This window comes from Nyctibius grandis, chromosome 5 (assembly GCF_013368605.1).
Source record: "Nyctibius grandis isolate bNycGra1 chromosome 5, bNycGra1.pri, whole genome shotgun sequence".
Classification (NCBI taxonomy): domain Eukaryota; kingdom Metazoa; phylum Chordata; class Aves; order Nyctibiiformes; family Nyctibiidae; genus Nyctibius; species Nyctibius grandis.
The window spans coordinates 8226639-8252273 of NC_090662.1; the positions used below are offsets into that span (position 1 = coordinate 8226639).

The 25635-nt window shown below is 49.9% G+C and overlaps 1 protein-coding gene across 4 annotated transcripts in view; it reads right to left on the minus strand.

Moving 5' to 3' along the window:
* Positions 1–4432: 4432 nt before the first annotated feature.
* Positions 4433–25635, minus strand: part of FRMD4A (FERM domain containing 4A) — a 200609-nt gene continuing 179406 nt past the window's right edge. For 3 of the 4 annotated variants that reach the window (XM_068400534.1, XM_068400537.1, XM_068400538.1), the window contains 8 exons: positions 23618–23740; positions 20214–20442; positions 18937–18993; positions 18224–18461; positions 17638–17802; positions 14944–15803; positions 12029–12125; positions 4433–8128 (listed from right to left, as the gene is read on the minus strand). In XM_068400534.1, coding sequence (XP_068256635.1) covers positions 8026–8128; positions 12029–12125; positions 14944–15803; positions 17638–17802; positions 18224–18461; positions 18937–18993; positions 20214–20442; positions 23618–23740 — 1872 coding nt within the window. In that variant the 3' untranslated portion in view covers positions 4433–8025. Of the gene's footprint in view, positions 8129–10180; positions 10253–12028; positions 12126–14943; positions 15804–17637; positions 17803–18223; positions 18462–18936; positions 18994–20213; positions 20443–23617; positions 23741–25635 lie in introns of all 4 variants that reach the window. The other variant, XM_068400536.1, reaches the window with a different exon arrangement.

Sequence of the window (25635 nt, forward strand, 5' to 3'; positions counted from 1 at the left end):
ACAATGATGTCGAATTCTGCTGAACAGTGAAATACTCAGACTTTCCTAGTGGTGCAGGTTGAAAGTCTCAGGCTGAAATCGTGCGCTTTTTTAAGTCACAAGAGCAGCAGCATCTCTGCAGCATTAACATGTCCTCTTAAGGAGGCCTTTCTAGGACTGACAGTGAAGCTCCAGACAAATTATTGATCATTACAGTGGCTGCTAATTTAGTTACGTTACAGTGGCCAGGGCTACAAAGATGATCAGAGGGCTGGAGCATCTCTCTTATGAGGAGAGGCTGAGGGAGCTGGGTCTGTTTAGCCTGGAAAAGAGAAGACTGAGGGGGGATCTTACCAATACTTACAAACACCTGATGGGGGATGTCAAGAGGAGGGGGCCAGACTCTTCTCAGTGGTGCCCAGTGACAGGACAAGGGGCAACGGGCACAAAAATTAAACATGGTAAGTTCCATCTGAATATGAGGAAAGACTTCTTTCCATTGAGGGTGAGAGAGCACTGGAACAGGCTGCCCAGGGAGGGTGTGGAGTCTCCTTCTCTGGAGATATTCAAAACCTGCCTGGACACGACCCTGTGCAATGTGCTCTGGGTGACCCTGCTTTGGCAGGGGGTTGGACTAGATGATCTCCAGAGGCCCTTTCCAACCCCAACCAGTCTGTGATTCTGTAATAACTGCCACTACCCTCGTTCGAGGCAACCCAGACCTCGCAGCTCTCTGGCCCCACAGATCCAGCAGAGCCAATGCAGAGCCCCCTCCTCTGCCTCTGGAGAAGCCATTTCCATGTGGTCGGTGGAGAGGGGAGGGTCTGGTCCGGGCTGCCTGGGCTTGGATTCAGGCAGGTATTTGACTCTGGTGTCCTGCTACCGCTGCTGTGAGGCAGCAGCTCTTCTGGTACATCTGGCACTCACGGGGTGTGGGCTTGTAGGTGCCGCAGTGGTAGGCCTGGTACAAGGTGAGCAGAACCACTTCCTGAAGAAATGTGTTAAAATTCAGTGTGTTGGTTTGTCTGAGTCCTCACCTCGACTGGAATTGAGCAGGAACCAGTGCCCTCTTCTGAAGGAGCTACCCAGCGTCCCATGGCACAGTGAGATGTGATGCCCGGGGATTCGTGCTGGCACTGAGTTTGCAGGAGTATCTTGAGGAACTTCAGGTTCTTCTGGAGACTCTGTATTCTGAAGTGCCTCTTCGGGCACTGGAGTTTTTCAGTCTTGAGTGTCTGACCCCAGAGAAAATGTCAAGAGCTTAAACAGTTTAGAAGTAATAAAAAAGAGGCTGACAAGACCGAACTGGCGCTTGGGGAGGGGCCTTTGGGGAATAGAGGGGGATTTGTGGGGAGAAGCTGGGCAGATGTCAAGAGCACGGACGAGTTTCATTAACAGTGGTGTCTGGTGATTTTTTTGCAGTGCTCTGTACAAATGTTCTTTGGAGGCAGCATTACAACAGGAAACATTTATAACACCGCAGCTTGATCCCTCTTCCCACCCAGATGATTTCCTAAATTTTTGTCCTGACCTTAGTTTTGAACTCTTTAAATAATTGAGGGACAATATCGTTCCTCATTTAGAAGAGCTGTAATTTCCCTGGGAAGTGCAGCAAGTGAGTAGCCAGGGGATGGTTGAAGGAGCGTTGTAACGTCTGCTTTAGAGGGAACTGGATTCCTTAGGGCATCTGTGATAGTATAGATTCTTCCCTCCTGCTTTAGAGCTAATTATTGAGTTTTAATGGTACCCTGAGCACCGGTTTGAGTGGGGATGCGCCTCCTGGAGGGACGTGAATTTGGGGTTGGAATGGTTTAGTCTGATCAGGTTTTAAAGAATTAATTTAAGCGACGTGGCTCCTCGCTGACAGTCCCTGAAATACAGCCGCCTCGCGTGAATGAGTCCCATGACGGAAGAACTTCATCCCCTTGCAATTCATGGAATGGCGCTGCACGGGGAACTGAGGAACTGAGAAGGACTTTCTCACGGCAGATCTATCTAAGAGTTTCCAGCTGTCCGGCACGTGAAAGCCAGCTTCGGTCCTTGGGGGATCGCGGAGGCGGGGGACACTGTTACGGCAGCTGCTTTTCATCATCCATTGGAGGCTCTTTGCAGCTGGATAGCCCCAAATTACAGCTACCAGACCGTGATCAAATAGTTAATAATGCCTTTTAGCCAAAAAAAATCCCAAACCCACCCGAGTCTGGTTTAGGGACGAGTGGGTGTGGTGTAGCTGTCACGCTGCTTGACAGTTTATGTGGAGAGGGGTATGTTTCAGTTTAATGATTTAGACTTTTTCCCTCTGGGCTTCTCCAGATGTTTATTTCTGATAATTCTTGCATTAGGCGGAAATAACTCCGCTGAATCCAAAGATTCGTAGACTTGGGATGAAGTCATGCGTTCACCGTAGCGATGTCTGGAGTGGTTTTTTGGACTTTAGGGTCCCTGGTTGTTTGTTGCAGACCCTGACCCCTTCCCTAGCCCGGCGGTGGAAGGGGCTGCGTGAGGTGGTGCTCTCAAAGTACGTGATACCTGCCTTATATCGGTATTATCATGCCCGATGGTAGTTAAATGCCTTTAATTCCTTATTTGCTATTTGTCTGTACTGCTGGGAAAGGCTCTTAGAGTAGATGTATGTGAGTTCAATCAATCAATCAATCAATCAGTCAGGTTGGAAGAGACCTCTGGGATCATCGAGTTCAACCATTGCCCTGACACCACCATATCAACTAGACCATGGCACTAAGTGCCATGTCCAGTCTTTTCTTAAACACATCCAGAGATGGTGACTCCACCACCTCCCTGGGCAGCCCATTCCAATGTCTAATGACCCTTTCTGAGAAGAAATGCTTCCTAATGTCCAACCTGAACCTCTCCTGGTGAAGCTTGAGGCTGTGTCCTCTTGTCCTATCGTTAGCTGCCCGGGAGAAGAGGCCAACTCCCACTTCACTACAACCTCCCTTCAGGTAGTTGTAGACTGCAATAAGGTCACCTCTGAGCCTCCTCTTCTCCAGGCTAAACAACCCCAGCTCCCTCAGCCGTTCCTCGTAGGTCAGACCCTCCAGACCCTTCACCAGCTTGTTCGCCCTGCTCTGGACTCGCTCCAACACCTCAACATCTTCCAGTTTATTTGGATTGAGGAACTGGGTTCTTCTCCTGCTCGCTGCCTTATGGTCTCCATTATAGATCCAGTCTTGCCCTAAGAATGAACCTGCTTGAGATGTAAATGGCTTCACTGCTCAGGAGGGGAGCGTCCCGACGCCCGGCCCGGGGACGAGTACAGGATGTGGTGCCCTCCAAGAGGGCTGGCACAAGGGTGTCAGCGCCGGTATCTAATCTGGAGTGGGCTTTCAGGAAAGCTGCTCCTCGTGCATTGTGGAGCTTGAAGAGGTGCCTGTATCAGAGCCACTGGCAATAAAAGTCAGCCAAAGGCCCAGAGTTCAGGGGAGGTCTGCAAAATTTCATCATTGCCATTTTGTCCCATTCCAAACTCTTTGGGGGGTTTACTGCACAAGGTTGTCCCCCACGCAGCGGTGCTGGGTGATGGTCGGGGTGGCCTCCGGGCTGGTGCTGCTGGTGACTCCTGGGCCATGCTGGCATAGAGGGGGGGATCAGGTGGATGATACAAGAGATGCTTGGGTGGAAAGGAGCTCCCTGGACAGTGGGAATAAATGGAAAGGACAGGAAGGAGCTGTGCTGGGCACTGAGAAGTGCAGAGAGGTCCCACAGGGAGAGCACGGGGCTGTTGGAAACTGCCTGCTGTTCTGGAGGGGTGCTGGGCGGCTGCAGGGTCACCGCGGCCCACGGAGGGGGCAATGGTGGTACCAAATGGCACCCTTACCCCGTGCAGGGGCCGGGCTGCGGGCAAAGCCCCCTCCTGAGCTAGAGCAGTATCTGTCGGGGGTTCTGGGTGCCGGTGCCTTGGCAGCAGCGATTAAACCAGGACGAGGGGGGTTCTTTGGGAATTTAACCCAAGGAGCAGGCGGTTCCTGGGAGCACCGGGGTGAGCGTGCTGGTGCTCACGCCTGTCCTACGGTCCTTGGCATTGCTGCCAGCAGCCTTGTAGCTCCTTAACGTCCCATTCGTATTAGTGAGCGTTAATTTCAGTCACCTCAAGTTACGTGCGTTAGAATTCAGTATTATTTTCGTGATGTTGTTTCCTACTGGGGTGGGAAGTCAGTCAGGGGGTTTGTTACCGCCCGAGACACCTCCTGAGCCCCCGACACCGTGCGACGGAGCCGGCAGGGATCTGCGGAGCGCGAGCGCTGCATCCCAAAGGATCTGCAAAGGACAGGCTCTTCGGGGGGGATGCCCAGCGCTTCCCGCAGTCAGGCCCCTGACAGCAAAAAGCGGGTCCCTCCTGGGAGCCCTGGCCAGCTGTGCACACATCTGGGCCCCGCGCCTCGCAGAAGTGGCTCCCCAGGCGCTGCGCCCTCCCGAAAAGACCACTGCAAGGTTTCATTTTGAAAATGCTTTAATAAGGAAGTGTTGACAACACCGTTTTGCAAAATGTAAAGGTAACTATACAAATTCTTAATACAAAAAGAATAAATTAAAAGCAGATCTTTTTTAATTCTGCAACTTTTTCTACAACATACATATTTCTTCCTTGATTACAGTTGAACAGAATCCAGTAAAATCATTTTCCATGCTCTAAAGTCAATTTCAGGAGAGACCTAATTTTTTTTTTCTTCTTTTTTTTTTCTTTTTTTTAAACTAGAGAGTCCATTTTACACAACTTGTAATAAAACTATTGACATTAATATATATGTAAAACTTTACATCTAGTTAACTAAGCAGTAACTGGTCATCTGATAGCACCTGAATGGGGATCGGCTATGCCTGAAACTATAAAACTAATACAGAGTGAAAACGAATGGGACTGTTTCAACATTTTCAACACTCGACTGCATATAATATCATTTCAAAATAAACCCTGCCTCCCCGCGCGCCCGGTGCATAGACCGTACACCCGGCTCCCGGCTCGACGGAGGGAGCGTCGGACGTGGAGACTGCGAACGCGATTGTGGCTTTATGTCAGATGGAGCCTTGAAAAATAAAAAAGTAAAGGAGGGGTGAAGTTGGTAGTCAAGTGCTCGTATATAATAGCTATGTATATACCCCTCCGCATTATACTTAAATATGTTAATCTCATATGATTAACATTTTATGTACATTTGTGTTTAATTGAATTGAGCTAAACAGTAAAACCTGTTTTACTTAATCTGTCTTTACTACCAGACTGGCTGCTCACGTGTGCCTTGATTGCAAAACAGAAAAGCAGAACTCAAAGCAAAACTCAAGCCGTTTCTAGAAAGCTTTTTCTCTACTCCAGCCTGTTTGCAATTCAGGCTAACCATTTCTTTTTTATTTTTTTTTTCCCCTAATTTCAGGGCTGCCACCTTTTAACCTTTGCTGCAAAACTGCAGATCTGGTCTTGGAGGAATTAATGTTTCTTCCTGTAGTGCCCAGAGGCCTCATAGTGCCGCTGTTGTTGAATTCTTTTTAATTAAAAGAAGGTACACAGAAAAAAAACCACAACCCAAAACCACTTACCAGGGAAATTAAAAAGAAAACAGACAGTTGCTCAGAGCCCCTAACAATCCCTGGGCTAAATTACTCACTGCTGCTTAATTTGGTCCTTATTTAATCCTTTCACTGTAGCTACCGAATCTTATCAGTAAATGTCACTAATCAGTACTGTCTCTTATCCAGCTAAAAATCCAGTTAGGAGCTTGAAATAATTCCCATGTTAAAGACCCCAACGCACAGAGAGATGGTGAAAATGGCATTTTGCACGTGCAGATAAAGGGTGCGATCTCACCGCCGCCCGTTCTCCCGGCCATCGGTTACAAGGCTTCAGGTACCGTCAGAGGGGGTTGTACTCCGGCGGGCATTCTCCGTGGAGGTCCCGAAGCACGAGCCTTGCAGAGCTCCCTTCAAAAACCCCTTGCCAGGATAAAAAAAAAAGTTTTGTGTTTTTTTTTTTCCTCCAGAGAAATAATTCCTTTATGCTTCATGTGTGAACATGAAAGAGTTTCCTTCCTGGCTCTGCCGTGGATTTCCCTGGACTAAGAGCAGCCTGTGCTGCCCGTCGCTGTCTCCGTCTCCCAAGGCCTCACCAGCGACGCGAGGCAGTGGCCCAGCAGGCGAGTGCGGAGAACCGAAGCAAACATGTCTAATACGTGTTTGCAGAAAGGTATTCGCGTGGATTTTTAGAAACCCCAACATCTTTCCAAGCCTAATTACGAAGAACCAATTCTCTTTTAAAGCCTGGAATGCAGTTTTCCAGCAATCTTAATACCAAAAGGTGTGGCAGCCCCCCAAGTCGCGGTGTTTAATTTTCAACGTTTCGCCCTACTTTGTCTGGTAGACGCTGTTGTTATTCTTGGAACACACAAACACACACACACGCACACACTCGCGCTTTGTTTTTTCTTTTTGCTAACTTCAGTTTCTGCTTTTCACCAAGTAACCCCCCTCCAGCCGTTTCTTTTAATGCCTTTCCCATAGGAAATCAGCGTTTGCACGCACAAACGGGGGGCAGGCCGGGTGCCTCCCCCCATCTAGTGGCAATAAAAACAGCGTAGCACCGCAGTGAAGACTAGATGTGCCAGCTTCAACATCCACCTAGATTGTGCACTGGTTCGTTACAAAAGTGTCTTTGAGGCCTTTTAAAGTTCCATGGCTTGACGTGTATAAAGCATTGCTCAAAGGGACGTGTAAACTTGCAGCTCCTTCTGTGACGCTCTCGTACGGTTCCTTTCGGTATCAGCAGGCAGCTCTTGCTTGTGTCCAACACCTGCTTCAGCCACTTCCCTTTCTTGCGGTCGCTTCTTGCAATGGGAAAATTTGCCTCGTCTGCTGGTTGTTTGCCCCGCTGCCGCGGAGCCTTCCCGCTTCCCGACAGACCGGTTCTCCCACACCACCGGGTGACGAGCCCTTTGCTACACTGGTGCTAACGAAGGGAAGATGAGTGGAACAGATATGTTAATGCAGCTTTACATGTCGATTAGATTGCGATGTGCTTTCTCTTTGATGTCACACTAATGCTTTGTGCAGATAGAGATGAGAATTCATTGGCTGTGTCTGTTTGGAGAAAGGGTTTTTTGGCAATTTTTATCTTCATCAGAGTATTAAAAAAACCAAAACTAGCACAACGCCAACCTCTCCGTGTATTGGTGTGCAGCCTGTGCCAGCCACAGACGCTGTGAGTAGCAGTACGCTGTGAGTAGCAGTACATGCCTCTGCTTTAGGTAATGCCTTTGTAAACCTCGTTTGTCCAGTTGTTTAATAGTAGCTTGTAGGCAGCGACGCTGCGATACCAGCCCAGACCTCCGGTGTGCCTTCAGCACGCGGGGTTATTTCAACTTGTGCGTAGGTGGGCTCAAAGCGAAGGAGGAAATGCCGTTTTACAGGAGGTGGTCATGTCTGCCATTGAGTTAACTGAGATGTTCCTAGAGCTAAAACGTGCTGAGCAAACTCATCCTGCCAATGGTGGTGTGGAGATCTTCATCAGTGCCGACCGGATTGCGAGACTGTGACGCATCTTTGAAGTGACGGGATTTTACTGTTTCATAACAGAAGCACTTTCAGGACTGTGATACCCATTTCTCACCCTCTGTCCTGTGTTAAACCCCACCCCCCCCTTTAAACTAATGCTCTGTTGGCTTCAGATCACGGGTCATGGAAATCTTACTGCTGTTAATGGCGCAGAACAACAAGATTGGATGTAAGCCTCGGAAGGCTTCCGTCGTTTCAAAGGAAAATCAATTTTTGAATCGCTGACTGACTATTAAGATGGCTGCTCATCTGCAGGCGCTGCGCTGCGGGCCGTGGCAGGGCCGTGCACCCGTCTGGCGATGGGATGCGCTGTTGTGGTGGATGTCTCAGGGCCAGCGTTCTGTAAATGTCATCTTGAATTGCATCGTGAGAAAAGTGCTTAGAGTTGAAGCTGGTGGTGGGTGACAGTGCATCTGGGTAAGGCAAATGAGAGGCAGTGAGGTGATCTCAGAATGGCATTGATGTGATTAACTTGAGGTCAGGGGTTCACACTAGAGTCCCAGGCTTGGCTTTTTCCTGTCCATACCACTGGACATCTGCTAATTCTGGATAGAGGGGAGAATCCAGGAAACAGCTATCGTTGTAGCTCCTGCAGGAGAAAGGAAACTTCATTAGGATGACGAGGGCTCCTGTAAAGTTCAACCATGGGCATAAAACATCGCATTATGGGTGGGAAGGAATGCAGGATATTCACAGACCCCGCTGTACTCTGCAGGTACCCCCAGAGCTGATGTTTGGGGTGGGCTCAGCATGCAAGACCCTGCTGTGACCCAGTTTGCTCCGGCCCGGCAGTCCTGTTCGCCCCAGCAACCTGCCTGGTGTGAGGAGGCAGGAGAAAACCAAGCTCCGGCAGCCTCACCACGGCAGGGTGCCCTGAGTTTTGGGTGATGCCGGAACGGCAACAGGCAGAACTGCTGCTGAGCCCGCTGCTGGTGGGGCTGCACTACAAGAGAGCAGAGCGGCTGCTGGAGGGTGAGAGCTTGTGGCCAACCCCACCGTCCGTGTCCATCCCACCACACATGGTACCACACTTGCCTCCGCTTTCTCTGTACGTGGCCTCTTCCCTCCCGGGGTACAGCAGCAGCGCTCTGCTGTGCCTAAAGGGCTCTGTCTTGCTTTCCTGCCTGGTAGTAAGCTGGGGTAAAGAGGTTTTTCAGTAGGATGCTCTCCAGGGAGCAAGTCTTAAGAGCAGCCCTCTTGGCCATAGACTGTATTACCCAGTGGGAACATGGAAGGAGGAGGGTGGTGGTGCTTTCCTGGAGCACTTCTGCTCTGGGCAGAGGCTCATGCATCACCTGGCAATCCCAGAGCTCCGTGGCTTTCCAGGGAAGAGCTAGGAAGCGACTAGTGAGAGGGTGCCAGGTTCAATGTGGAAACGACCGTGTTTTGTCATAGGTAGCCTAGTCCTCAGCTTGGGGCACCTCTCTTGACAAGCTACTGCTTCTTGGCTTTTTGTTTGCTTGCACAGAGCAGACAAGACAGTTTATGGGCATTTTCTTCACTATTTATCTCGAAGCTCAGATCAGGGTTAGCTCCTGGCTTAGTCTGTGGAGCTCCCGGCCAGAGGAAAACCCCGAGGTCAAAATCTTGTTGATATTTTGAAAAATGACTGCTATATCTGCATAGTAATATTCAGAATTGATGGCTCTCCCTCGCACTTCGATTTTAACCAACTTCCAAACTAGAGATTGTTTTGAGGCCAAAAATGGGAGATGCATTTTGTTTCTGTTTACTGTGGGGTTCTTGCTCCTTCCTCTGCTCCCTCCCCGCCTCACAGGACTGATCTCACATCTGATGCAGTCCAGCAGTTCCTGCTTCCTCTGTCCTGTTTTCCACCTGGTTTCCCTGAGACCAGTATCTGGAAGGAACCTGAACAAGGGCATCACCATCTGCATGTTAAAGAGCCTTTTGTTTCCCAGTGCTGGAGTACGGAGGCTTATGGGTTATCTCTAGAAAGCTGGGCTTGAAATACTTGACAGATGCCAGCTGTGAATGGTTGTAGATTCAAATGAGAGTGTCAGACACGACAGCAGTTTAATTAAAACAGAAATACTCTGAGGGTTTTTTTGTTCCCGCCACCCTTCCCCCTCTGTCTTCCCACAGGAATGGGGCCAGGATTGCTCCTCGCTCCATCAAACCTCGCTGCTGGTGCTAACAGCCTCTGCTGCGCAGCTCTGCGCTGCGGTAGGGAAGGAGAAAGGGGTGCTGGGTGCCGCGGCTGGAGCACTGCCGGGAGCTCAGTCCAGGCCCCCCGAGGCCCCCATTTACCCGGGTTCATCTCCCTGCCATGCTGCTCCCAGACTCTCCCTGCAGCACTTTGCCCACGCTGCTTTGAAATGTCCCCAGCCACAAGTTTGTCCCTACCGCCTGCTCTCTGTGCCTGCTCAACCCCTGCATGAACGCAGAGCGGGCTGGCCCCAAGTCCTCTTTCACAGGGGAACGCGCCACAGCCGCAAACTTGCTGAAAAGGCACAGAGATGCTTTCAAGATGTTCTTCCAAGAGCTGAAGGGAGCTTTGTTGCCAAACAGGCACACAATTAAAAGGGCTGCTCCTGTGGGACAGCGGGATGCCGGTTATTCACACTGCATTCATGGACTATAAGGCAGAAGGATGAAAGAACAAAACGTTCCCTTACTATACCTCTATTCATCAGTACTTTGGTGGGTTGGAGACTGAGACTCATCCATAGTGGGTGAGTTGTCTGTTGCTTCTCTGAACAAAGGAGAGCAAAAAAGGAGGAAAGAGGAGAGAGGAAACGTTAAAGAAAAGAAGTGACACAGACATTGTTATGAGCTTATTAATCCAGCGGGGAAACAAGGTGATGAATCATCTTTAGAAAAAGTTAGTGACACAAAAACATGTCGGGGAGAACTGTCAATCATTTGATTCGTGCTGGGAGGGCACAGCCTGCTCCTGCAGTGGGGGAGTTTGTGTTGTGCATCTAATGGCAAACTTCATCTGCTCCTCCTGTATCTATACATACGCCTTGGCTGTTACGCTCAGGCATGAAACAAGTGCTGATTTGGCTCCAGTTCTTTTTGCACCGGTTGTTGGTGCAGGGCCTAAGCTATAAATCCAGATAACCGCACTTTCACCAGCTGAGAATTTGGCTTGATGCATTTTTGCTATGAGAGACAGGGAACAAGAGTTTTCTTGAATTGAAAAATAAGAAAAGTTGGGATTTTCCGAACAGATTTCTCAGCTGGCTGCTCACCAGTTTTACTTCTGATCATCATGGAGATATTTAGAGGAATTAGGATTGGGATGGAGACTGAGACTAAGACTTGAGTCTAGACTCAAACCCTTAACAGTGGAAATGTCAGTGTACAGTAAAGAGAGCTGCCATTTTGCCTATCTTGCGATCCCTTGACTTTCTGTGAAATGGGACCAGGAAAATTCTCCTGTTCTAAAGCTCGAAGCACATGCAAAGACCATGTGAGGCTGGATGTCAAATGTGTGAATTCAAAATCCAAGGTAGGCCTAAGGGGGTTGTGGTTATGGTTCTCCTCATCTCCATTTTAAAGTGCTGTCACAAACGGTGCTGGCTTAAATCCAGAGGTCAAACTTGGTGACCAGAAGAAGTTAAAGAGCATAAGATTTTCCAGTGACTGCACAGTGAAATGCTTGCAAAGTTACTGGTCCCAATTCACAGCTCAGGGGATCATATCTGTATTCCTACTCTAGGGCCTATGGTACTTTGAGGACTGTAGTCTGAAACTTTCTAGTTGATCTCACCAAATTCAATTTAGATGCAAAAATCTGGGACGTGCTGAGTTAGACAGGATCTGGAAATGATCTTTATTTCATGTGGCAGGACAGAATTACAGGAGATTGCTAGAGAATACCCATGGGAGCTTGCAAAAGGTTTTCTGTTTACTCCTTGAACTCCCTGCCGCACAAAGAGGTGCCAAAGAACCCAATTAATATATTTACATGAGTAATGGCTACCTGCACGTAACGACTCACTCATGCTTTGGTGAAGCACGTTAAGTTAGTGGTAGCTGAAAAAAGATGCACTTAATAGTCATTAAGACCCATTGCTAGGGAAAACCTAGCAGAAAAATGTGGTTGCTGCATACACTATTAGGGTAGGCACCTAACATTGCCTTTACAACAAAGATCTCCTTGGTCTGCACAGCCAGCGTGATGGTTTATAAAAAAAGATGAGCTATTTTGAAATACGGAAAATTGGAGGAAGGAGACTGTTCAAGCAGGAAGAACCTGCTTCTTTCACTGTGGATCCAGCGCTGCTTGGAGCAGTGCTGCTGGGTGCAGACCACACTGCCGCATCTTGGCCAGCCTCAACTAGAGCTCCACCGCTACCAGAGTGCTGGTGGGAGGCTGGAAATGCTCTGTGTGGGTGTAGGCTGTGGAGGACCTGGAAAATGTTCTCCATTCCTGTGCTCCCCCATTGCGTGTGTGTGGAGGTTTTTTTCTCAGCAGCACGGAGCGAGGTGAATTTTCTAACCTGCTCCCACAGACACTCACCCAGTCTGCCATGCGAGAATGTGGTGGGGGCTGCCTGGCGGCGTGGCTGCTAGTTCACTCGACGGTGTTGAACTCCTCTGGCTGTGAGGTAAGGCAGCTGAAAAACAACCAGAAAGGGTGGAGAAAAATAACCAGTGAGGCGAGGGCGCGAGGGTCAGGGTGGTTCAGAAGCATCAGCTGGTCAGACCAGCAGAAACATGTCCTGCTGTGAGTAAACACAGCCTGGGAGTCAGACCTCATCCTCTTCCTGGATGGCTGTGCCCGAACGCGGCACAGGAGCAGCCAGCCTGGTGCTGACGCTGCTGCGTGTCATGAGCCAGATCCATCCTCAGCTTTGCAGGAACGCTTTGTTTCAGCCGGACCTCCAGCTGAACACAACAACCGAGACTCACCTGAGCCCTGCCTGGGAAACACCACACCTCTTCCACCGTGATAGGATGAGAGAAAGTGGCCTCCAGTTGTGCCAGGGGAGGTTTAGATTGGATATTAGGAAAAATTTCTTCACCGAAAGGGTTATCAAGCATTGGAACAGGCTGCCCAGGGAAGTGGTGGAGTCACCATCCCTGGAGGGATTTAGAAGATGAGTAGATGTGGTGCTTAGGGCTATGGTTTAGTGGTGGACTTGGCAGTGCTGGGTTAACGGTTGGACTTGATGATCTTAAAGGTCCTTTCCAGCCAAAATGATTCTATGATTCTATGAAAGCTACTCGGTTTTGCTGCTGCCTGGACTGGCAGGGCCTGGCTGTGCATCTCCACAAGACCTGAACTGGAGAAGCCCAGCCTGTCAGGCTCAGCCTCCTCCTTCCAGGGGTGGTAGGAGATGATGGGTGTCCCCAGGAGCCAGAGCTGGCACTGGCAAGAGTCTGGACAAGCGCACTGCTTCATGTGCAAAGGAGGAAGACAGGTCTGAAGATTTCAGAAGCTACAACTACCTTTCAGTGTGCACCTTTAATAAACTGCAGCTGGGCTTTGCTGATCCTACTACTATGGGACCAGAGGCAGGCTTATCTTACTGCAGTGAAGGCAGAAGCAAATGGAACTAAACATGTACCACTGGCAGTAGTTCTTGGGGGAGTTTCCCCAGTCAGGGTCTAGCTACGAAATCCACCTGACTGATCTTTCCTCCTCCTCAAGTCCATACAGAGTTGGCCCTCTGAATTTAATACATGCCTAGAAGTACAATCCTCTTTGAAGGACAGCGTGAAGTCCAACAGACCTACCAGCTAGGGCTAATCAGCTAAAATGATGGATGTTTCTACCTGGCATCCCCTTCTGTGCTGTTAAATTCTTTAGCTGCTGCCAAATGACACTTGAAGAGAAAAACAAATTTTAATCTGCTCCTTGCAGCCCCTGCGGTCAGTATCCTCCCACAGCTGTAATTGGGAGCCGACTCTGAACGCAATACCAATCTATGCTGCCAACTGGTCGCGACAAGCTGTGACTACCGAGCACACTTACCACTGTGCTGCCCAGATACCACATTTAGATTTAAAGACCCAGCTGGGTTGGGGAACAGACTGATTGACAGCAGTTTTTAAGTGCTCTCCCCGCAACTCCACCATTTTCCTTTCTAGATGACCTAACTGAACTGGTACAGGTTCCAAAGCTAAGCAAGGCAGAGCTTTCCAGTGTTCAAGGATTTTGTGTTGCTGGGTGGAACAGAAATGCCAGTTAATCCAAGGAGGGAAGACACATTTTCATATGGAGACACAGGACGGTTCCAGCAGTTACTTGATTGTGTCTTGGTCCACATCTGGGCCTCCTATGTGCGCTGGCATCACACATAAATCAGCCTCTTCTCGGGCAGCTGTTAGTGGCCCTTGAGGAGCCTGGTGTTAATCTGCCTCTCCGACTCCACGCTGGAGTCAGCAGCGAGCACAGAGTCCCACTGAGGTCAGCATGGTGGCCACCGTGGGCCAGGTGCGATGCTGGGATGTCAGAAGGCCAACAGTCAGCAGGGGTGGACGATGCACCAGCCTGCTCAGGGAGGCCACGAGGACCTGCGGCAAGCGAGGCCGAAGCAACGGTGTCTCCCATGCCAAGCCTGAGGCATGTGGAAGGGTGGGGATGGGCACGGTGCAAACATTAACCAGCAATCCCAGCCACGTGGGGCTGGATTCAGGTTGTTAGCAAGGCCTTGATCTATCCAAACTGGCTTGCCCAGCGGTGACTGATGGCCAGTAAATATTTAACCTTGGACTGTTTCACAACACATAGTGGCCGCCTCAGTTTAATGAATTTGACTGTTTTCTTACCATTTAATATTAACAGCACAGAGGAATGCAAAGCTCTGTACATGACAGAGAGGTGTAATACTGCACAAACTTAAGCGCTCTGAATTTCAGGATATTATCAGCCAGCTACTGGAGCTGCATGGGAAAATCAAGCCTCAGCAGTGCACAAAGATGTCATCGCTCAGACATTTTCGTGGGGGGCGGAGGGGCTGGGCTGCTCCCCACTTAACCTTTCTCATGCTTTTGGTGTTTCACTGAGGACGTGCATTCTCCTAGTCTGTGCTGAGCCCCCGCTTGCTTCATCACTACCCTCGCTGTCAATACTAAGAGTGACCCCCCCCTCCGTGGTTTCTTCATGTTCAGTCCCTACTGCCACCACCCAAAAACCCACTGCACCCTGACAAAAGACCTGGCAACAACAAGGCTTCGATCCCTCCCTGTCTTTTGAGCCCATCATTGCAAAGTGATTATTTCCATGGAAAAAAATTCTCACCCGGTAAGTGTCTTGGACAAGGCTTGTCCCCAGTGTAACGCCTACAGGCTTGGTGAGCAGTATGCGAAGGCCAGATAACACGCTACGGTCCGGCACTGCTTTCCAGCCGGGGTGTAATGCCTGGCAGGAAGCTGGGTTGTGTGAAGCCCCCATTCCCCCCCACCCCTTTGCCCAGGCCCGGCTCTCACCTGACGTTGCTTTACACATCTGAGGCATTCTCGTGACCCGGCTGTGCGCCACAAAGGTGCTTTGTGAAGATGTGCTGTACTGGGAGCTGCTGTCCGAGGAAGTGGAGCTCGTGTGCGAGAGGCGGCTGTGCTCCTTGTGGGAGGCCGTGGACCGCTGGTACCAGAGCCGCAGCTCGTCTGACACGGCAGTCCTACCCGAGCCTTTCTCGTGGCCCTCCCTGCCCAGAGACGGAGTCCTTATGATTTGGGAGCGGGAGGGGGTGAGCCTCACAGAGTCCACTTCATCTGCATGCCAGTTCTCCTTAAACATCCCCCCCGCTGTGTAGGAGTTGGAGGTTTTGAATTGTGCTTTCACGCTGTAGTGTCCCTCCTGGTCATTCTCCAGGCTCCGCACCACCACGGGTGTGGAGCTGCCCTCGATGTACAGGGGATACTCTTTGATCCTGTACTGGGAGGAGGGCTGGCTCTGGCTGTGCAGGTAGACGCGGTGGTGCCCTGTCCCGTTCCTCGCAGCCAGGTTGGGCATGCTCCCTGAATTGGAAGAGACTAGGTTGCCCGCCGATTTGTGCCTTTGCCTCTGCCGCTCTCTGGCTTTCGATGGGGAATCCTCTGCCAGGGTGGAGTAGTTGGGGTTCATCTGAGCAGGGTAGTAGTGCTCAGAGCTGGAATGGCTGGTGCAGGAAGAGCAGTCGTCCATGGGGTCAGAGCCATTACTGCTACGAGTCCTTGGGGTGTAGAAATCCGGGCTCCCTGTCTCATTTTCTGAGCCGAGGAGCTTGCCTTGCGACTCCAAACTGGAGCTCCGGTGTCTAAAGTGCTGAGCTAAGCTGTGCAGTCTGGTTGGGCTGATGTCTACCGACCTGCAGATACCAGGAAAAAAATCCAGGCTGGTAAGTCAACAGGACGAAGCACTCCCCATCCCCTTCTGCACACAAGGCCAGCTTCACAGGCAAGGGAGTCTGACGGCACTGACAACCTGGACCCCTCCAGCACTGCGTGGGGCTGCTGGCTGCAAAGCAACCTGCTTCCCCACTGCAGGGTTTGGGGCGATGAGGTCCTGCTCCTGTTCCTGTCCAGTCTCCTCGGTGGTGGCTTTCAGACTGCAGCACCACATGGGATGTAAACCCTTGCCCAGCCTGATTCCTCTGTGGCCTGCCCCTCTGGGAAAGACCCAGTCTGAAGGGCAAAACCTGGTGACCTCAAGCCCTGGCTTTGCTGATGCGGCTCTGTGGCAGAGCTGTTTCAATCAGCACCGTCCCTGTGCTGCCAGGTTCACCTCACTCCAGCTCTGCAAATCCTGAGACCTTAGCCTCAAAGGTGGTGGGATTCCCTTGCAAGTGGCCTGTGAATACCCTGCACAGGTGCAATCCACGTGGTGTGAGACAGACAGACAGACAGAGTGCCCATACTTAGCCCAGAATGCAGTGATTTCTCCACTGGCCGTTGAAAAAGTCACCTCTGTGACACAGCTAGGTTTTACCAGGACCCAGCTGTGGGCAGCACATGTAGGACTGTCAGCAGGTGACAGCCCTTCAGGCAACCACCCCGAATCGCAAGTTAACAAGGCTCGATTCCCAGCCCAGTCTGGGTGGTCTCTATTCACCTCGGCTGTTTGCAGAGCTTCAGCCATCCGTTCAAGAGGGAAGAACACCCCACAATGAGTCACACACCCCTGTGATGGATGGCCAAGGCCAGGGCACGCAGCTCATGAATGAGCCACAGACTGAGCAATGGTTCTTTCAAACACCCAAATGGCCCCTACCCGGTCAAGGCCACTTCTCAAGCCCTGTGCCAGGCTCATTTCTCACGCAGCTCTGCTCTAGTGTTAATGAACATTGCACTCTTGAAAGCTACTCACCGCCAAAAACTCATAATAAACTTAACCCAGGGCCTTTATGCCTTGTATCGTCTCTGCCTGAGTCTGTTGTGTTGGCATGACTCTTGATTTATGCCGAGCTAAATGATGTTAGCACTACCCCTTAGGGCAGGATACCTGATAGCACGCAGCTTTGCCTCAGCTCTGCTTCCTGCAGTGTCCATGGAGTTTGCCACGAGAGCAAAATAGCAATGAAGCTGAACAGTTTGTAGAAATCCTGCTGAAAACTGGAGCCAAATTGGGCCACACACATCAAATCACCTCCCTTACACACTTCAGCTCTTTCCTCTGTTGAAACCTGGGCTTTTTCCACTGCCACCTGGATCCTCGGGTGGATTGCTTTATACAGGCTCCCTCTCCACATGAGATCACACATGTGCAAACATTTTATCTATGAAAGTGAATTAACACTACCCAACATTTTGTATCAGACAGGAAACAAGAAGTTATCTCCAGCTCGATCCAAGGAGGAATTTACTGCAGAATTCAGCAGTAGCACCACATCCCTTTTAAAAGTGGCGTGGGTTTTGTAGCGCCTGTAAATAGTGCCTGAGATGAAAGGTCCCAGCGGAAGAAAAGCTTGATTACTTTGAGGGGGAGATGAGGGGCAGGATCACATGTATCTGAAGTGATTTCAAGATCTCAGTTGAGGAGAGATTCCCTACTGTCAACTGTACTTGAGCCCCTGATGTGAATAGGACTGGTTTGTGTCCTTTCCTGAACTGGGAATTAATTCATGTCCTGGGGGAAGGATAAAGCAAAGAATATTTATTTCAGGGTAAGCAAGGTGAGACCGTTCTGGAGCTGGGAGGACTTACCGCGTGGAGTGGACGTAGTGCGGACTGCGTACCCGTAGATCCGGCGTCGACGGCATGCTGGACTGGGAGTTCCAGTGGGGAAGGCTCCGGATGGGGCTGTTCTGCAGCGAGTTGCTCCCTCCTGCCTCAGCACAGCTCCCGGTGCTGGGGAACCGCTTGTGACTGCTGCAGAGCAAACACCCTGCTTCAGTTCCTGGGCAGGAATTTGGGGAAGGGGCTCCCACGCCTCTTTCCAGATCTCAGGCACGTGCCTGTGATCCCATGGGGGTGAGTGGGAGTTGGGTCAGCTGCTGCCCTGAGCTGCGTCCCAGAGCTTGTGCTTCTGCAGTAGCTGGAGGTCAAGGCCAAGCCCTGTCAAAGCCCTCAGATGATCCACCATCCTTCTAAATGTTTTTTAAAATAACACTGAGATACCAAGCAGCAGTCATGTGGCTGCAGCCTATTTTTATGACATGCCTATTGGTCAAAACACCTAAAAGTCTCCTTTTGGTAAGGGACAGCTTTGTAAATTTTGAAAGGGCTCACGCCTGTCCCTCCTGAAAGCAGAAAATATCTCTGTGATGGAGCTTCAAGATAGCTGGCTCACCTGGAATGACTGTGTGAGGAGCGTTTCTTGACCTTCTCGTAGGGTTCATCCAAGGATGACTCGCTCCACATCTTGGGTTTGATGGGGGACTTGTCATAGTCATTGCGGTGGTAATGCATTTGGCGGAGGCCTTCCAGCGACTGCGGAGGAGGAGGCCTGTTGTGCAAGGGTGGCCGGGGAGGGAGTCCTTTGTGTGGGGACTGGAGAGGGGATATTGTGCTGGTGACCTGAGAATCCTCTGTGAAGAGAGGAAGGGAGAAAGGTGATGGCTGTGTGACACCCCTAATGGCAGCACAACCCCAGGGGACACCATTACACCTCCAGAGCCTGTTTCCTTGCCCCGCTTCCCCTGGTTGTGTTCAGGAGCAACCTGAAGACCCCACTTTCAGAAGGCTGACAGCCCCATTTTGTGAGGGAACGGCCAGCAAGACTGCGTGATGCATTAAAACAACTGAAACCTTAAGAGAAAATAAGGGGGCATTCTGGGACCATCTTTTGAAAGACTTCAGAGCAGTAAGCGCGGCAATACTCACTGCTCCAGGCCTGATGTCTGACTACAAGGTGGAGTCAGGGGAAACCAAGCGTTTTTGGTACTGGGAGGTTTGGGTGGATTATTACAAAGAACAGTTCCTCCATTTTGTGCATCAATCAGGAGTTCGCACATCCCTCCCTGTTTCCTTCCTGCCCCCTAGAACATACAGCAGCCAACATACCATCCTCGAGAACAAGGGCATCCGAGAGGGAGCTGTCTTCACTGGCAATGTTTCCTTCTGAGGGGAAGAAAATACAGATGGTCAGATGGTCCTGAGAGTTGCAGTGACTGAATGCTGAATTGCACCGGGATCTTCCTCCACTGAGCCTTAAGCAGTCACCCACGTCTTCCTCCTCACAGAGCCGAGAGGCAAGAAGATGCCTATAAAGAGCTGAATCATACCACTCTCAGTCTCAGAGGGCAGAGCTGCAGGCCAGGTCTCTCACTAGCAGGCTGCCTTTCAAGGAGCTGCTAACTCTTTTCCGTTTATGGGGATTAAGACTGAGTCACAACGGAGAGCTGAGATCCCCAGAGGATGCAAAATGGCACGGTGCCATTAGCGAGGTTTGTATCTCAGGCCTCAAGGACTCTGGGTTTGATCTCCGCCTTCTTAAAATGATCATCCTGTTGCTAACTAAGGCCCACACTAGGTACCAGTTCTGTGTAATTCAGGGAAACACTTTCTGAGCATCCTTTGTAGCAGCAGGAGAAGCTCTCACATCCTTGGCATGCACACGTTTGAGCTGCCTCCCCTGTCCGTGTCCTCACGGCTGTCTGTCATCCCTGACTGCGGTGCAACTTGGTACCCTGGTCACAAATACAGCAGCTCTAATCTCAGTTCCTGCTACAAAGGCACAGAGAAAAGCTCTGCCAGTCAAAGGGAAAGGGCAAAATCAGCAAGGGAGAAAGAACCACAGAAGAAAGTTAATGGATTTCATAAAAAACCAATCAACAACCCAGTAAACCATAAAGTGCCCTGAGAATTACATTGTAAAAAAAAAAGAAAAATAAAAAAAAGCACGTGAACGTGGCAATGCCACTGCTACCACTTTGATTTTACAGATGCCTTTCAGCTAGAGAGCTCACCCCAATCTGCTAACGTTAATTACATTTGTACAGTACCACTCCGGAGGAGACGTTAACAGAGCGATTTTATAGGTGAACAAAGGAGTCACAGTCTCTTTCCTGACATGCTTATCATCGACAGCGTGACACTGCTGCTTGTGCTGTGAACCAGCACATCCCTAACGCACGGCACGCAGCCCAGACACCCATCTGACAGCACGCTGGTACAGGAGAGGACAGCCTGACTGCCAGCATCCGTGGAGTCCTCCAGACAGGAGAGGGAAGAGGAGGGAGCATAAATCTGTGCCTCAAGCCACGAGTTCAAGGCAAGAATTCTGCTCCTTGCCCCCCCCAGATGCTTCAGCAATGCCGTGGGCGCTGAGCCCCACTTACCATCTATGATCAGGGAGGCTCTCTGGGTTGGCTTCTTTCCAGATTTGATGCGGTACTCATTGATGGCATTTTCAATCTCCTGCAGTTTCTTCAGTGCATTCAGGTAGGATGTCTTCCTCTGTTTCTTCAGCTTTTTGCTGACATTCGGGTCGCTTGCCAGGCGCCGGGCAGCCTCTGTGATCTGGGACTGAATGGCAAACTCCCTCTCCAGGCGCTCCAGCTCTGCCTCCTGGGGAAAGGCAAGTGGATTCTGGCTACCACCAAACTCTCCAGGCCCAGCTATGGAGGAAGTTCCCCCTGAACCTGGCCAGTGGCCTCCAACCAAGGCTCTCGATCAGCAAAGCATCCACAATCATGCTGCTCCCTCCATCTCAGGGCCTCCCTGAGCACACCCATCTCACCTTCATCTGCTCACAGGAGTCCCTGGGAGCACAGCTGGTGGAAGGGATGACCCATACAAGGAGGACATGTGTGCTCCAGCCCTAACCCTCCTGTGCTGTTTGCTTTTTCATGCAGTTCAATATGGTCTAGTTCAACAGTGCTCTACTGCTGACACATTCATCCTTTTACACCCATCTGTGGGTAACGCCCGCCTCCCACCCGCTCCTTCTCCCAGTTTCCTCTCTCCATATTTGAGCCCCATTTGATATCAGTGCTATGTATTGATGCAAAACTACAGCTTTAACCTTCTTGACAGGTTTGCTTGGCACCCACCAAACACTTTGGGGTAAAAAAGCCAAAGATAGGCTAATTCCTCCCTGGTGTATGGCCGTCAAAATCCAAGGGAGAGTATGAACTGAAGTAATTATGGGCTGCTGCAACTGATTGCACCAGAAAATTGTCTCCTCGAGCTACAAGCCAGGAGGGTGATTCCAGAACAAGCAGCTTGTGGCAGCAAGCTTTCTGTATGCCAAAAAGCACTAGCGTCTCCAACGTTAGCCCTTGCAGGGTCTCAGCTGAGTTTTTAAATGCAACCAAGTGTACCCTGGAAGGTACCTACTGTTTTTTAGCTATCCTCCAAAGTCAAGGGATTCAGGCCAATGTATGCCAGTGCAGAAGCTGATACAGAGCTTCCTGGTCTGCACCAGGACCCCAAGCTGTGAGGTACTTGCTAATCTGCAACGGATCTGGTTGCCTTCCCCAGCTCGATGGAGTTTCTGGTGTTAGTCTGCTAGAAAGGGGAACACAGTACACTGCAAATTAGGGAAAAAATTATGAGTTTTTTTACTTCTAGTGAATGGTGGGAATTCAGATCACAAGCACTGACAGCCATATATTCATGGAGATTCCTGTTACGCAAATTCAAATCCTTTCTCTTTGTTTAGCAGTGGCATATGCTGTGGCTGATGCTGTGGGAATTAATCAGACTGAAGTCGTTCTCCCAAGTTTTTATTCTGGGCTTCTGTCTTAAAAAAAATCCCTTTGCTGTCAGTGGTGAGTCAGCATTGCCTTACATCTATAATTATCATTTCCCTCACTTTACGGAAGACTGAACCCACCCCCCACCTTTCTAACATATCCCTTTTGCTTTGAAGAGTTTATAAGCTCTATCAGCGCCAAACTTATTAAAAGCGAATTTGACGCTACCGAGATTTAAGGCCTGGAACCTGGTTCACCGCCTTCTGGCAAAATCCTTCCCAGAGCCAGGAACTATGGATCAGTTAGAGGCAATTACCGAAAAAGACAATAGGACCCTTCCCTGCAAGTCTTGCTCTGACAAAGCTCTTACTAAAGGTACAGAGAGTTTGATATGAGCTGTCATTTTCAGACCTTCACAGATTCAGATCTAAATCATTCAGTATATCTTATAAAAAAACATATTCATTTTCCTTCTGGCCATAATTGTCTATTTTCTTCCAGTGAGGCTGCTATAAATAAAGCCTCAGAAAATGAGGGCTATCATCTGCCTTCAGCTGGAAGTACCTTGCTTCAGGGCCTTGTCACGGTTGGTAATAGCAGCCCTGGATTTAGGTGACTGAGGGAGTATTTCACCTTTTGTTTTAAATTGAGTTTCTAATGTTTGCACTTGCTGCAAAGTGCATGAAAATGATTGCTGGCCTCTCTATGCTCTAAAACTGGCAGCCAAATAAACACAGCTCAACATCATTCTTCGAGAACAGAAATTTATGGTTTTCAACACAGTCTTAAAGTTTGACAGATGAAAAAGGAGGTAGAGAAAAGCTGAGTCAGCGTGTTTGGATTGCTGATGCCGAAAGGCAGAGTGCCTGCAATGGGGAGGAGCTGCTTTACCTTCATGCTCTCCCCACCTAACCCTGCCACTGGAGGAAGGAGATTCCTTACCACTGGCGCCAAAAGCTGCCTTGTTGCAGTAAGATCTGGGGAAGCTGGAGATCAGGTTATAACTGAGCAGCCAACAGACTGCAGGGGTTTTAGGAGTAACTCAGCTAAGCTGTGCTTCCCTTTGAAAAGCTTAATTAAATGTGCTAGTTCATGAATATGTGACTTCGGTGGAATTCCTCTCCCAGGCTCCATTGAGAACATAACTAAAAAGCTCCAGCTGTTTATTTTTTCAGCAGAAGGAAAATGCCAACAAACCGACAAGCAGCTAATTCCCTGGCTGAATGGAGCCTTAAACCGCACAGTCACACCAGCTTCAGTCTCTCCTCTTACAAAAATAAAAAGGAAACTCAAGACTGGAATATACACAAGTGTCTTGAGACAAATGCGTCTCCGCAGACAATAGCTTTTCTGTGAATCCAGTCCCGCCTTACAGCTGCTGCAGGCCTGTTTTCACAGCCACGGTTCAGGGCACTGACCCAGCGCATTGTGGGAGCAAGGGAAGAGAACAAACACTCCCTGGCAAACTTAGAAAAACATAATTCCAGCTCCCTGTAGGTAAGGACGGGGGCTCATTTGTTTAAGGACTGGGGAGCAAAACGCTTTCATCTTGCCATTGCAGGGCTAAGATGGATAATTGTGATGCTTTTCTCCCTGTAAGGGGAGATCTGAATTCGGATTGCTGCTGAAGCAGAAAGCAAGTGGCTGTTTGCAGTAACAACACAGGGCAGCAGCAGGGCTCAGATGGCTCAAGAGGCTCCTGATGTGCTCCCTACTCCCACAAGTCACTGCACTTGGTCATCAGAGTGCTCGGACTGTCATGGTCCCGTTGGTCACCCAGGCTATTTCTGTTACCTCTGGCAAAGCCAGGGCTGAACTTTAAGGGTTTAACCTTTACTCCGAGACTGAACTAAGGGCACCTTAGCAGCAACTCTCTTGCTGCTTCCCTGTTCTGATGGATATTAAAAAAAAAAGGCACCGTGACCAACTACAGTTGCTTAAAGCAAAAATGACTGTAAGACTGATGGTTCCTATGTGAGGCACGCTGGACTTTATCAAGACCTGAGGTGGGGCCATGGGGCTGGAAGGGAAGGGCACAGCCTCACCTCTCCCTTAGGCAGGATTTTCTGCTCATCCAGTTTAAAGGCAGTTCCTATTCTTCTCCTTACAATAGGCGGCTCCTCCCCAGGATCTAGGGGGTATTCTCGTGGCAGCTTTCCTGTGAGCTCCTGTAAGCACAAAACGCTGTTAGTGATCTGGCAAATCCTGCAGCAGAGCAAAGGCACAACACTGCTCTTGAACTGTGACAGTAAAATGACAAGCGTTCATTAACAACATACCCAGTCCAGCCAGCTGATAAACATACGGGAGAGCACCCAGCCCTGCAAACTCATCCCAGGACCTGACATTGAGGGTGGGGAACTTTTCTTTAACCTATGCATGGATACAGTTTTTTGTGGCCTGCCCAGGATAGGTGGTGCCCATCCCTAGGGTGCTGGGGCCTGAGGCTGAACAGATGGCAGCACACAGGCTTTCATCTCTGCTGCAGGGTGAGCAGGAAAGAAAAGCTTCTATCTGCTGAGCTACTTCTGAGAAGAGGGTGAGCAGATCCAAGTGCCTTCACGCAGGATGCAGGTCTGCTGAGTCAGAAAGCCCCACCGGCAACCGCTGTGCAGGTTATGACCTGCACAGAAAAACATTCCCACCTGATTCATGATGTGTCTGAGAGGAATGCAGTGAAAATGGTCACTAAAAGCAGTGCCTGGTACCTCATTACCTGTCTGATAACACTTCATGTATCAGAGCCCTTTCCAAATCCCGGTGATGTCATGGGCAGCTTTGGAGCAATATTAGATGAAGCTTTGTCAGAGTGATGGGGTCATTTGCAAAGATCTGTTCAAAATCTGAAGTAAACCCCACAGAACTGAGGAATATGTGGAACACAGGAAGCAGCAAGCGCCAATATTGATGTTAATGCTGTGGGTTTTTTTTCCCCTGGACTACACAATACAGCCACACATATCTGAATTGAAGGCATTCAAATGCCTACAGAAAAAGGCAGGAGCCTCACTACCAGCACAGCCTGACTCCTTGTACTCAAAAGTCTCCCATGAAGGACAAAAGGCTTTTGTGTTCTTTAGCATCAGCCTTGAGAGGATCCAGCTGGCAGAGTAACCTAAATCATCTGAATCCCAAAGAACAGCAGCTGACCTACCTTAATGCGAGCTCACAGCTCAGGCCCCTGCCTGCCCTGGCCTCTCCCCCACTCCCTAATGGGGTTTTTCTTTCTACTCTTTTCAGGTCACTAGGAAACAAGGACCTGGCCTTTTCAAATCTTTCCTTTAAGCAATTCCCAGCAAAATGGGTTTGTGGCACAGCTCTGTGCCGACGTGCACAACCCCCTTTTGCGAGAAGCACTGTTGCAACGTCTGAGAGTCCCATTCTGCATTGCCCCTCCAGCCCTTGGGGTTATTTCAGCTTTTCTTCCGAAACGGGCTCCTAGGGAGATGTGGCTCTAAGCGCTGCATCAAGACACAGATTCCTGTATCCTTTCCCCAGGGAAACAAGGATATTTTCTTTATAACCCCTAACTTAATATGAAGCAGCACAGTGGGGAAAGAGTTAATATCTTCTGTAAAATGCCCAAGATTGGAGCAGAACAAAATTAATGTGGGCTACCATGCTGCCTCCATAAGCTGAAAAGTATTCACAGGCACAGTCCTGAAATGTAATCTAAATTAATAAGTAACTGGAGTAGTGATGGCCTGAAGTAACCTGATGCCACTGTTAGGAATGGCTCTGGCCATGCCTATTTGATTATGCCCCCACTTTTAACCCTTCTTTATCTCCTGGTTTTGCCGCCTTCTCCCTCTGTTTTGGCCATTCCCATGCCAAAGCAGAAAGGACGAAGGGCAGCCTGAGAAGAAATACTTCCAACTGCAGGATGAGCTGCAGGGTTGCAAGATGGGGTCAGATTCCAAGTGTCCATCAACTGCCTCTCTCAGATCATCTACAGAAAGCACGAACACTTTCCACCAGCTCTTAAGGCTCTGGCCAGCCTTGCTGCAGCACGTTAAGGGGATATTGCTTCTCACCACCAGCTCCATGCCCCAGCTTTTGCCTC